The 14,720-nt window shown below is 35.4% G+C and overlaps 1 protein-coding gene across 1 annotated transcript; it reads right to left on the bottom strand.

Moving 5' to 3' along the window:
- Positions 1-4,848: 4,848 nt before the first annotated feature.
- On the bottom strand, positions 4,849-14,453 carry LOC117333291. Its single transcript, XM_033892522.1, has 4 exons — positions 14,296-14,453; positions 8,703-8,846; positions 7,908-8,163; positions 4,849-5,294 (listed from the first exon to the last, which is right to left on the bottom strand). The coding sequence occupies exons 2-4, from the start codon at positions 8,824-8,826 to the stop codon at positions 5,171-5,173; spliced, it is 504 nt and encodes a 167-aa protein (XP_033748413.1). The 5' UTR covers positions 8,827-8,846; positions 14,296-14,453; the 3' UTR covers positions 4,849-5,170.
- Positions 14,454-14,720: the final 267 nt, after the last annotated feature.

The following is a 14,720-nucleotide window of genomic DNA, read 5'->3' as shown; positions in this document are numbered from 1 at the left end:
TTTCTTCAGTCCTTTATTTTGTCTATTTGATTTTAAGACTGATCAGAGAAATAAAAAAGCGGTCATATTGGAATTTATTAATGCTCTCAGATGAATAGGAGAGATAGAGGAAACATGCGAAAAGAAAAAAGTCTTACATAGACCCAATAAAGACCACAATGGTGGACGCAATTGTTCCTCTGAAATATCTACTTTATTTCTTGGTTTAGCCTTTGATGCTGGAAATAAAATAACCATGATCTTAGACAAGGAGCCGGTAACCAGTCTTAAAAGGGAAACATAAAAAAAAGCTTTAGGCCGACCCCTAACATACAGTTAGCTACAAATTCCTCCTTTGTGTTATTTTCATATGAGATATGATGAAACTCATGTCAAAGTTGTTGCTCACCAAGGCTCGCAAAATTGACAACTTCTGCTACTCGTTTCATTAGATCTCATATGCAATGCGAAGTCATCTAATTTCATATAGAACATAATTTTATAATATTTACGTTCCCGGTGTGTAGTCTTACTTTACGATTCCACTTCGGTTAACTTAAGTCTGACGCGGTAGAATACATTGTTGACAGTGACTGAGGTCGGGCCCATATTCAATCTCTCCCAGAGTGCATTGCGGTTCCCGTCATGTTATGAAGGAACCGCAATGCACGCTGGGAGAGATTGGCCCATATTCTGCACACACACGCTTTATCGTATTTTCCCCATTTCTTGAATATATATTTGATAAACAAAGATGTTACTCAAAACAATAATATGTAAATTGTAGCTGTCAATGTTAAAATATCTCACGGAATTGGAGTAAATAGACGTTGCTTTTGTGAAAATATATTGTGTTTACTTCCTATAGTTGACATCTTTTCCCTCCAAAATGGAATAAAATGGTTTGCTATCAGTTGTCCTCCGTGCGTTTAACGTCAAATGTGTAGAGGATATCAAACTGTCTTCAGCAAAACCAATATATTTCACGATTGTTGCTAATATTTTGATATTTTTCATGAATGCGCAGCACAAGTGAAAAATATCAAAATATTAGCCACACGAGTGAAATATATTTGGTATTACTAAAGATACTGTTAGATATTATATTTATTACATTTTGTAGCAAAAGATACCGAGGCAGCTCAATCTCTCCCAGCATTCATTGTGATCCCCTGTCAACAGCTCACAAACGTATGCCAAATCGTGATGATATGTATTCTATCTTGCATTATGACTTTATACTACAGGGTTCTGATTGGACAAATTAGAACAAAATGATATCTTTCACTAGTGAAAAATATCAGAAAAGGTGATATTGTTCACTTGCGAAAAATATCACTTTTATAGAATGAATATATTTCGATATTTCACTGGTAAAATGTAATAAATGACGATTATTTATTTTTTAAAGTAACTGCCAGAATATGAATATAAGAAATATTTGTTCTGTTTTGTTGTTTACTGTGTGTAAACTGCTTTTTTCAGATATTTTAACATGACGCGCAGACGGACCACTTACAATGAAACTGGAAAAGTGGGGTTATTGCAATTATTCTTATTAATTTTCATTGTTCCTGCCATCCCTGCTTCCCTATCTGCTCTGTTTACATGTAACCGTTGATTTGATATATTGAAGGATTATATGTCTCTGTCTGATATAAACTTATATTATGTTATATGCCCGTTACTATATCTGGTGATTTGGTATATTGAAGGACGCTATGTCTCTGTCTGATATAAACTTAGATCATGATCTATGTTCGTTACTATGACGATTTGGTATATTGAAGGACGCTATGTCTCTGTCTGATATAAACTTATATTATGTTCTATGTTCGTTAATATGGCGATATTAATATATTGAAGGACGCTTTGTCTCTGTCTGATATAAACTTAGATCATGTTCTATGTTCGTTACTATGACGATTTGATATATTGAAGGTCTCTATGTTTCTGTCTGATATAAACTTAGATCATGTTATATGTTCGTTACTATGACGATATTAATATATTGAAGGTCTCTATGTCTCTGTCTGATATAAACTTAGATCATGTTCTATGATCGTTACTATTTCTGGTGACTCTGTGTCACCACCTTGGTTCTCATGTAGAAAATGCCATTAATTTGGATCTGATTTACATCGTGGGTATCGGCGATGAACAGGAATACGTTTGCTTTCCCATAATTCATTTTCTTATTCACCATATCGGGGATACAGAATCCATGTAGTTTTAGATATTCTTTTTATACATACCCGATAATTCAATATGGTTGATACATTGTGTATCTACTTCGTTAACAGTAAACGGTTAGTCACATGCCAAACATACGACAGTATGTGTAGCAGAGATGGACTGGAGTAAAAGCCGATGGCCAGGTGCATTGCAGCTCAAGTGGTCAGGTCTGCCTAGAGATTGACGATCTGGTCATTACACTCTTTGACTCTCCTGATGCTTTTTACGCCCTACTAACTACCAAAGGCATTTAACAATCTATCCCGATCAGCCAGTAGAATTTTGTCCTTTAAAAGGTTAATATTCAGTCCCTATACTAGCAGTTAACCCAACCGTAAATACAGGAATTGGATGCTATATTATAATTGCAAAATCATCAAATCTTTGAAGGGGCATTCCGTCGTTGAAATGAATTGAAGCTATAAAACAAAAGTAAACGGGAATCTAGTATTTTTCTAAACCAGTAAGAATTATAAATTGTACCCTAATAAAACATACAACGCCCGAAGATAACCCGAAGTTCTTAAAATTTTAAGTTTTTGAAAATGTAACTTCGACCCGAAGTGCTAAAATTAATCGCTGCCAACGACTATCAATACGCATGCGCATACAAGTTCACGAACAGAAACGTATAAAGCGTACACGGCTCTCCTAGAGAGCGATTAGCTAATGGGTCACTGAAATCAGAATCAGCGAGAAAATGAGGACACGACAAGGAAGCGAACGTCATAAAAAACCGTATAACTATTGGAAAAGGTTGTTGGAAAGATGGCGAAGAGTGACGAGAAATTAGCTTTGCTTCGGACAGCTAGGTTCGTAATGACGTTCTCCTCACACTAAAACTAAATATTACCTCATCGAAGTAATGACGTTCTCCTCACACTAAAACTAAATATTACCTCATCTATGTATACTGTGTATTCGTTTTATCTTCAGCAATTTCCTTCATTTACATTCATGCGCACATTAGTTTGTTAACACGACGTGGTGCCATGTGGTGCTCTCTCTCTCTCTATATATAAGCGACGTTGTGCACAAGTAAGATACTATTTGTGTGTAATGTTTTAAATGGTTTCTTTTTCTCATATTCTTTACTCATTTACTAACTATGCATGTTAACATAACAAAAGTAATAATTGGGGTTTGTCATCACAACAAAAACGATAACCTCGATATGCTGTGATCTGTGTACGGTTGTCTGTGGTGTCACGTGATATCTAAATGAGGCGTATGGGACGTGGCTGAATATTCCAATGCGGATGCAGAGTGGCAGAGTTTTACGGATTTTCTGTATAAGTATGATATTTATTCCATTTCAGTCACTGTAAGCTTCCTTTAGTAATAAATCTACAGCTCGCATCTGGCGTTCAAACGAAGGAATGGCCCTTTTTAACAGATTTCAAAAGTTTTAGGCACACAATAAACCAGATTGCATCGCTTGCGCACAGAGCCAGCGTTTACTGGCGTGATCGATGAGTGGCACAGTTTACCTAGGCAGCCGGGGTTCGATTCTCCAGTCAGATGTGAAAAAGGTACGGGATAACCTATCAGATCACGCGAGTTTTCCTCGCGTAAACCGAGTTCCCTGCCACAGCAAGACCCCTCACGCGCTTCCATCCAGGACCGATTAATATAAGTTTGCAGATAAGTTGTGTAAAATAAATTAGGTTTACATAGATTTAGGTATGCGATGAGACAGTGTGCTTCCAACCGGACAGTGGATTCGGGTTTTAACTCGTCCTTCGTTAAATAGATTTATATTGACACCATGAGTCGTAATGTTTTATAAGAACATGCTGGCACAAGGGTAGCACGACGGAGAATTAAGTGATCCATAAAGATACAGGTTAACCTGATAATAGCTGAAGCACACTTATGCAAGAATGGTGCCTACATTGATTTCAAAAGACTAAACCGTTTCTCTGACGGAGTTTTATATTTTGTTTGTCTAAATCATATTTGCTGACGAGCCATTCTATAGGTCAATGCGTTCTTTTCTTATACCCTATTTGTAAATAAAGGAAATGTAGCATTAATGATGAAAGCGGGGATTTTTACAGAATATTTGAGAAGAAAAGATGTAAAAAGATAAATTTGACAGAATCCATCACACAATGAAGTTAAACTTCATTGAAATATCAGTTTCTTAAATAGCTACTTATACTGGAGCAAGTGTTTGCGAGAACGAATAGAGCTGCAATTCGGGACTTACAAACGTGCTATCGGCTTCATACTTCTTTGATAAATGTATACTATGTTCAGGTATTATTGCCTTCATCGCAGATTCCAATCACCACTACAGTAAGTGTTCTCCGGTATAACATTGTCTTACTATGTATACAATTAACTACAACCCAATTATGAAATATTGTTTTTTTTTTTATTTATAATAGCTACTATTGTTTGCCTTTTAGAGGTTCACATAGTGGAAGGTATGGTGCCTAAAAACACTGTACATGTATATGTGATCCGATATTCTAACAGCCAAACTCTGCTGTCATCGTGAAAGTTAAGTTTACCTTCCATTGTGCCATGCGTCCAACCTTATATCAACATCACTATATTTCCTCATTAAATGTAGTCTCAGAGAATGCTTTGCATTATGCATTTTGGACACACATACACATACAAATATATTTTCAATTATTTTATTTTAAGAAAATGAGTGGAATTGTACACCACTTGATGAATACGTATGCACATATGTCACGGTAACATTTGGTCTATCTCACCCATCAATCACAAGTTGATTGCTACACTCTTTCGTCAGTGCAGTTGTCATTCCAGTTTCTGCACATCACTTTCAGATCTGATGCCATCGATATTCACAAATATTGTTGTAGCACCAAGCGTTTAATGTAAGAATATAAATATATGTTATGTATCCTCATTATTTCAATGATTCATCTTAGATACACCGGAAGTTCCCCTTTCAGACATGTAATATACGACCATATTATTCTGCGGCGCCATTCCCAAATATTTCCGGTTGGTTGAATTCTTGACCATTATGAAGTGAATGTCTTGCTTGGTTTAAAACTTGTCGAAGGAAAATGGATCGGGATGATTTCTTGTCCTTGCTGTAATAGAAAATATCAAAAGTTTTAAGAAACACCATGACGTCAAGTCATCTGAGTAGTCAGATATACAAATAAGGTTAAGTACAGTAGGTTTACCATTCGTGGCAAAACAGAACGATGCAAAAAATGAACCAAGATACAGAAACAGGTAGTACCCAATGTAGATATGAAAAAAATACAAATACGGTCTAGACGACCTCTCGTAAATATTCGTGAACAGGCAGAAAATCCCAACAAGGTTGTGTATTCGTGAACAGGCAGATATTCCTAATGAAATTGTGTATAATGAACAACTAAAGGATGTGCACTTGTGAACAAGCAGAAATCCTCAAAACAACTAAACTGTGTTGTTGATGAACAGACAGAAATTCTTGCCTAGCCTGTGTATTAGAAAAAGGCAGGCATTTCGAACAAGGTTGAGTGTTCGTGATAAGACAGATAATTAGTTTGTATAACAGAAAGTAACATTGTCATTGTGCATTTATGAACAGGTAGATATTTCCAATTAGATTTGAAACAATACGGACCAGCTACACGGTATTCAAACAGGGGGCAGTAACTTGGGCATGCCACTCCGTGTAGCAGTATACGGGGGAAATAAGAAAAGGAAACATATGGTTATTATCGAGGTTGAAATTCGTTCACTCACGAAACATTTTTTGAGGGGTTAGAATGAGGATCACGATAAGACTAGCACATTGTCATCAATAAAAACAATTATCTACTAATGGTTATATCGGGACGTCCAAGAGATGGTGTTAGGGAAAGATACTTTACCTGGTCTTAATACCGATTTAAACTACCATTTATCTATTACAATTCACCGAAGTCACACTACAACCACATGACCAGTGACAACTGTTTCTGAAGATGGAATTTATCTACCCCACTTTGTGTACTGGCAGCTTGGTTCTGGTAGCATGGGCGATCAATGCCGTGGCCTATAAGAATTATTCATGAACGTGTTCTCCCTTACAAACTACCAATACTTATCTACATCATTCGCATCGATGCCTTGGGTGACCGTGTCATTTCATGTTTTTGTTTACTTATATGATTCCTTCCCATCGAACAAAACATCTCTATATCAAAATGCTTCTTTTGCAATCAACCTATACAAATAAATGAGACATTCTTGTGCTTAACGTCCATTTCAATCAACATCATTATCTGCTCCGGTGCCATTTCTGATTAAATCATTTTACACATTATTGCAGAATTTATTTGAACGATCATACAGCTAAATCACGACTTATCGACTTGTGCTATTAATGTTGTAGGTTGGGCGTAGGTATGTCTGATTAGTTACGTGTCCTCTCACACAAACGCCCTATTATGACACGTCCGCGCTAATCACGGCAGTATACACAGGTCTTTACCGAACAATAAACGGCACACATATTCGCTAACTTTTTCTTGAACATTAATGCTTCGCTCAGTCAATTTCACGTTATGTATGTTGACGGTGTTTTGTCTTTAAAATGGGAGAAACGTTTGATATCATCAATCTATATAGCGTAACTTGACGCCATGGGTCTCATAGCCGACGTCAGAAGTTTACCCTGGTATTTAGAGTGACAAGTCTTGGGAGTAACATCCCTGTTTGCCCACTACAGTATAAATATATCGCATTGATTGGCATTTCAGAGTTTGATTATATATCGTGATTTCATGGATATTGACCAGTGACCAGCAGGGATACAGTTAAACTGTTAGTATGGTAATTTAACTAAAACAGTAGTAATAAGTTATCTCCATAAGCCGTCATAAGTTTTCTTCGAAGTCGTGTTAGTAAAACCAAATATCACAGATTGTCATAATAACATTTACGGAAAGTCGTTAGGGGTAACGCGACCTGAAACAACTCAATGGCAGAAATATAGTACAGTAAATAATGTGTCTCCTACTGACTAGTGTGATATGAAGGTCGATGAATTTGGTTATATAACTTATATACAGTGAGCCCTGTGACATCGTTGTTAATGAAGAAACCACACCAATCATTTAACTAACACTTACTATGCAGGTATCGATGATAATGCAGTTGCTATGGATTGACAGGAATTTTACTTTTATTTTTTACTATCAAAGTATATCATTCATTTCTCCTAAATTCATCGTTGCTCACCGACTATTGCGTTCTAATTAACCATTTTAGTGTGACCACATATAATTATTGAAACATGGAGTGTAGGATGTCGTTAATTAAAACCATTCATCGAACTAACGTTACAGATAAAGAAACTATCTCTTGTAGGTTTTAGATCATTTCAATACTATGTGTTTAACGGTAAACGGTTCATTACATTCAATACATTGAAGTTGTAATTCACATTTCTTTTTAAAAAATAAGAATATGTTTAATATGTATAATCAATTGTGACAAAGTCAAGGGGTCAACCTTGTCTCGGAGACTGACTCTATAGCAAGGATACCATTCACTAATAGTCAGAAATATAAATAGGATAAAGAAGAATAAAGGCAACTTGGACGAATATCTAAAATTATATTGAAAGAAAGGCACTGAAAATATTTAAAACAATGGCTTCAACACAACAAAGATGGTGCGAACGTTTATACAAAACTTCTGTTGCATACAAAATGTTAATATACCTTTTAGTATTTTCACTATTGATCGAGTTGATGAGGTTGACGATATCATGAAGATGCATGTCAGAAAGCTGTGCTTGGGGATTGTCGTGAGAATTGGTCTGCTCAGAGGGATGACTAATGTAACCGGAGCGTTTGAAGTAACCCGTGTCCACCATTCCTACACAAGCAGCGTAGTTATTAAATAAGAACTGGAAATGTTTGTAGGCAGCGATGTCGAATTCTCTCAAAAGTGTCAGCACAGAATCAATGCTACGACCTGCAATGTAATACATCGGAGAAATACTAAAACACTTGTAAAATACATAGTGTCCCATCAGGGTCACAAACGTGAATGGTCACAGAACGAAATATACTATATGTGTACATACAATTTAAAAAAGGTTTTGATTTTTGCTGACTACGAGAATATAAATAAAGATAGCAAAAATGCATACCTTTAATGTTCAAAATAAAGAGAAAATAATGGTTTATAAATAGCGCGAAAAATACATCCTTTGAATAAAAAATGCTAAATGTATCAATACATAAACACAATTTCTTATATTCAATATCAACGTTAAAAGGAGCCGTGGGTATGGCGAAACGGCAATACTGCTTACAAGTATATACGTTGTAACAAGTAAAGATATTATAAACTTAGTTAATTATTTTCCAATAATAATTATATTTGAAAATTGAGTATTACAATATTTTTCACAAATATAAGACCAGAGATATATAGCCATAAACAACTTTTGCCAATATAGCTTTTAAAAAAAACAATTACAATTTGTATAAGGATATGGTAGTACTGACCTGTTCGTTCAGATATAAACATTAGATTCCTAAGGGGGTTATCACCACAGGGGTGAGCAGGGGACGGATGACACAGACATATGTATATGAAGAATATCTTCAAAAGGTCTTTCTTCTTTACCATCCTTCTGTACGTCAGAATACCTGAAACAGTAACGATAAGTTCACTTAATAAGATGTATTAATAAAATCAAAACAATCCCTAAACCGCACTTAACGGAATAACAAAAAATCATTACATCCCCATCCATCTAAAATGATTTGATAAAAATAACTACCGCTAATGTCAATAAAAGTAAACATCTTCTATAATTCCAATCATTTATAAATTATCATATTTTTACAGAAAATTCACTTTAAGCTTTGATTCATTCTTTTCTGTATATTACGTCCCTAAAACCAAACAGGTACATGTATGGCTGTGGCTCCATCAGAGGAAAACAAGACAGACAAAAATGTTTTACATTTACAACAAGCACATACAGTCGCATATGAAAAATGTACCGAGCATCAATATAATTCTGCTGCATAGGTGGTCATTCATCTGATTACGACAACCCCTTACATTTACATATCGCCCATGCATGAATATTTTGTGCAAGATTTTGTTTGCATTCAAATGACCACTACGATAAGGAGAAGCTGTACCTGAAACTAATTACATCGAATGATCATAAAACACAAATATGACGCATGACTTCATTCTGTTTTGAAGAACGTCAATATTTTCGATTGGTTAGCACTCTAAACTGGCCTATAGCACCACGAATATTTCTATTTGGCATCCACTAAAAATGACCGGATCAGTTGACCCGACCAATTGCTAATGACGGTTTCCGGTTGTAATATTGAGTAAGACAAAAAGTGGCGATAAAGTTCTGATGGACATTCTAGCCCACCAATTCACCCTAATCCCACCTGTCCGGCCACCTTGTTCTTGGGCGTTTAAATAATTGTCCATCATTTATTGAACAATGTGTGGACTATTGCAAGCCTGAAGTAATTAGGTGCCAATTGGAGTGTTAATATGTTTAAATGGCGAGACCATTGTTGTCGTCAGCGGAAACTGTGATCATTCATACGATATAAATGCCAGCTTTTGTTCATATGTAGAATCTACGACTTCGGAAATAGAACTAAATAATTGTGATTATTTTTGTCTTTTTTATAATTGTGCGGTATTAATAATGTGTCATCGATTTGATGGCAAGATGTGGGAGGCTGTTTCTCTATTCCCGTCAATGTGAGTTGAATAGTTATATAGAGTATGTGGGTATATTTTCCATTTTCTTTTAGATATTTTTTCATTTAGATAGTTGTAGGGACTTAGACTCGTAACGTGTGCGATATATTAGGTAGTACTGTAGAGGAACAAATGTTAATGATACAAACACACACAACGGTCTGCCGTTTGTCTTTCCATCAAACCTGATTACAACAGAGGTTTAATTCTTGTCGCTCGTCTGCTGATTGTAGTCTATATACTCATCGTCGAACTAATGTCAACGATCTCTGCTGACGGTAACAGTGGCAGTTTGTAAGTCACGCGAAGGACAAATATGTACACAATACTGAAGTATTGTTCACTTATCAAACCAGTAGTCATAAAAAAAGACATTCGATTTGACATCCTATCAAATGTATTTATAAACAATACGTATAAATTCGGAGGAAATGTTGTGCCGCTTCAGAAAAGCTCTTTTAAACTTATCCAACATCACAAAACTATTAAATTGATAACAGTAGGAAGATAAAGCAGCTACTTAGATATAGATGTGCTACACAATTTGCTAAATAGGCTCAAAGAAAGTAAAGAAATGTACATCTATGAAATCATTGCTAATTAGGTTTTGTTTTGGTGTAATAAGATTAAATGTTCACAGCAATAACCTACAAACATACTGAAACGCTCTCATACACGTGGATGGTGTTACAAATGAGTACACCAGATAGTAAGAAATATATCAGACTGATGAAACAAGTTTCTGTTTTCATATGACTGGGTAACGTCAGAGATAAAATTGAATAACTGGTATTCCTGGTGAATAATAATGAAACACGAATATCAGGTAAGGTACTGTTAAACACATCGCTTAGATACCAAGGTCCGTTTGTAATTATCGAGACAATGTATCAGAGTGATAGGGTATCAAATATCAGTATCCGAGTCTTTCTTTGGTCCATGCACTCAATAATTCTCAAAGAAATTTAATACTGGATTTCAGAAAACTTAAGTACGTGACATTGTTTATATAATAAACCGTGTCACTTCCAATCGATTTAAAATGTAACATGCCAGTGATGGCAACCTCGGAACTAAGTCCACCAATATATTTATCTTATTTGTACAACCTGTTATCTTGTTGCTCTCGGCTGTCGACTAGACAAGAACATAAGTATTTAATTGTACCGGCATTTATTAATATGGGATTATTTTACATAGTATTTTATTAATTCTATACATTGATGTTATCATTAATCTTCATAATCAACAAAATACAAAGTAAGGTCTTTATTAATTAAAGAATTGTAAACGAAGTAACTCGACATGCACTATTGACATGTGTATTTTACACGAACAATACTTTGTGGGAGACTCGATGAAGATTCTGTGAATTAATCTCCATTTCCATATAGCCTCCAGGGGAATCAACAAAACCGTATACATTATGCTGGCGTGACAAACATCCCTTCCATTAAATAAAAGAAGCATACTGTCCAATATTAGTTCAATGACATTTACAACAGTAACTCCGTAACACCATGCGATGATTAACATATGTATCAAGGCTTTGATTAATTCCCAAATAGGAACCACTTCAGTTTTGTCTGTCACTTTGCTGTGTTTAATTTATTGATATGTCTCCCCTCTGTGTGTAATAAACACTATGTCGATAATATTTTGCGTTCTATTTTAACCTCAATTTTAAGTCAGTTAGTGAGGATGATATTTGTTAGTAAGAGAGTTATATTTATCGTAAAGGATGCCCTAAATCGTAAATAATGGATTCCAGATTTAGTGTCAAATCTCTACAATGGTATTCTGGTGAATTTTTATTTTACCGTTTTAACAGGCAATGGTTTTAAATAAAGATTCACATATAGTCTCTAATTGTTTACCTTTCAACTCAAAGGACAATGACATATTAGAACACCTTTGTTTAAAACAAAGATTTAGCAATCATAATGTCTTTTCGCGTACATTGTATAAGCTTACATTAAATGTAAGAAAATGATTATATGTAATTATATATCATAGTACTATTCCATCCGTCGTTATACGGATACTGGATACTTCGTGCGGCTTCATGAAATGGTAAGCTGTTTCACCCTCGAGATTGATTTGTCAATGACTGATAAAAATCAGAATGTTACTTGTTATTGCTAGATGCATTAAGCCACATACAACAGGATATACGGATCCGTATATGGCGGTTAAGTGCAATGCTTAAGATAAATGGAATATGTCTCGTATATAAACGGTAAATGTCAAACGGCATGTCGTTCAAAATACACTAGCGAGTCTCTGGGCGGATTACCCCCGAAATTAGATTTGTATACGAGATAAGTATCGCACGGTGGTGTTGCTGGAGTATCTAAGTTTCTTTTACCAAGTGAATAAAATGTCATTTTCAGAAGAAAATGTTTATTAAAGCATTAAACTGCTTTCAGCCGGCAGTTATGAGGTGATAATGCCTACTTAATAAAGACAAATGTAATGAACCCCGCTATCGCTTCAGGTTAATTTAACCTTTGTCCAGATGGTATTATCAACCCATAACTGTCAACTGAAAACAGTTTAATACTTATATTCACCACTTGCGATCACAAAAATCAATATAATTAACGAAATTCAAGTTTCCCCGCGATTCTCGACTATGAGCCTGTTAACAGCTCTACCATGTTGTTCCCTAAGAAGACAGTGCGTAAGATAATAGAAAATCAGACAAGAATAATCAATGGAATACAAATATCTAATGTAATTATGAAAATACAAAATTTAAACTGCCCGTCTAGTTTTTCAAAAGGAAAATGTGTAGTTAATAGTTTTTGCAACTGCTGTGTGCTTCACTCGGACATTATTAATGCGCCGATAGGCAGTTTATGACATGGTAATAAGGTTATAATATATAAAATTACATTCCGAATCTGGTTTATATCTGATTGATGTGACATCTTGTCCATTTTTACATATATTTACACAAGCAACATTCTTAAAATAACCGAAAAGCTCGTCTTTCCCTTGGCGGAAAAAAACATTTTGACGGACATATATTGTTTTTTATTTTCATCCCGGTATCAAAATGAAAGGAAAAGTTTGTAGACCATAGCAAACTTCGACTGTAATTTGAAAAGTAAAACTGTCTGTATAACGCTGTGAATAACTAGGGAGTAATTATAGTATGACGAAAGAAAATAATAATCCAAAGTTCTTACATTCCGCTTTTTCACAGTAATATAGCAGTCTCAAAGCGGTTCAAGAATTATCGTTCGTGGTTATCGGGCCTTTAGCAACTAGCCAATTTCTCAACTTCCTACGAGCATACAGCCGCAGCTGCCATTTCGGCGCTAACAGCTTAAAAACGACATTCCCTGAATTTGTACAAGGATACAACACAGGGTCCGTGCCGGGACTCGATCTAGCGACATTTATAGTCACGTAGTTCTGCGTCTTTTCACTAGACAAACGTGCTTACGAAAAACACAATAGATTAGCTGGAAATATGCAGTTAAATTCTCTGTCACATCGTAAACATATGTCTGCAGAGTAAATGAATTGCGGTGGTATCATAAAAATATCATAACTGGAAATATTGTTATCTGACAACCAATTCATATTTCGTCGGTATTTCGTGTAGTAAACCCTTACTATGAAGCTTATTTGTCAGCGGGACGCATAATTGGATATGCTATCACATGGATATAAGTAATTAATATAAGTTCAATACGATAACAGGCCGTTCTTAACGTAGTCACAAGGCAATATGCCAGAAAGAAATTAAAGTATTGCATTATCTTATTTTAAAATAACAATTAAGTATTGTCTAAGATACTAAATTAGACAAACGGACGAAAGAAGGAATAAGATTAAGTATTAGAAATATAAACAGGAAAATGTAATCATTAAAAGCCAAAGCATTTTATCACTTATCATATACATCATAACAATATCAAGACGCCATCTGTACACGGATAAAAAAGGTCGCTATTGGATGATTTGAAACAAATGAATACATTACCGATATGAAAATACATAAACAAAATCAAGTATCATTCTCACCGAATTAACTTCTTCGAAGTAAAATGACTTTTGGGAACGTTTTGAATAACAAAACGAATAGCGTCGACTTTGTCAATGCGAATTAAATTATATCCTTAAAGCAAATAATAATTAGTCACCTATCATAGCCGATCTTTAAATCTTACTACAGCATAACAGCTTGTCGTATATACAAACATAAAGTTGGTATACATACCAAAAAGGTTCTTGAAGACAAATTCTACTACTTATAGATTTACGAATTAGTGCATAGTAGCTACAGGAGCAATTTTTTACAGTCGGACGCACAGTAACGGATGCGAGACCACTCACCTTGTTGTGTAAGGTCGCTATGTGCCAGCACCCATTACTCTCTGGCTAAGTCTCTCCACTCCAATAACATGGCTCAACACTAGATATTATGCGATTGTGACGACACGTGAAATACTACGACGCATTATTCGTACCTCGTGGTATCATTGAAATAAGTCGGAAGCTAATTGGCTGGCCAGAACGAGGTGCAGTGCCCCAAGTGTTGTATCTGCATACACAAACCGGTTGGACCCATCCTGACTTGGTATGACCATACAGCCCACATTCATTTGTACAACTGATTAACAAGTTGTGAAAAAACAGTAAGCATTGTTAGAGCGATTTGGTTTCGTTTGGTTTATTATTGCTCAACGTCCTATCGAGAGCATTGGTCATTTAAGGATGGTTTTCTCAGTGTGCGAGATGCATGCGTGTGGTGAGTGGGT

Source organism: Pecten maximus, chromosome 8, assembly GCF_902652985.1.
Source record: "Pecten maximus chromosome 8, xPecMax1.1, whole genome shotgun sequence".
NCBI classification, from domain to species: Eukaryota; Metazoa; Mollusca; class Bivalvia; order Pectinida; family Pectinidae; genus Pecten; species Pecten maximus.
This window is presented reverse-complemented; position numbering and strand designations above follow the sequence as displayed.

Bases quoted from the DNA above. Each gene is read 5' to 3' on its own strand.
- LOC117333291 (XM_033892522.1), bottom strand. From the start codon at position 8,826: ATGGTAAAGAAGAAAGACCTTTTGAAGATATTCTTCATATACATATGT. The intron at 8,164-8,702 runs GTCAGTACTACC...ATTACATTGCAG, and splicing joins GTTTATATCTGAACGAACAG to GTCGTAGCATTGATTCTGTG. The intron at 5,295-7,907 runs GTATATTAACAT...TTTCTATTACAG, and splicing joins AATAGTGAAAATACTAAAAG to CAAGGACAAGAAATCATCCC.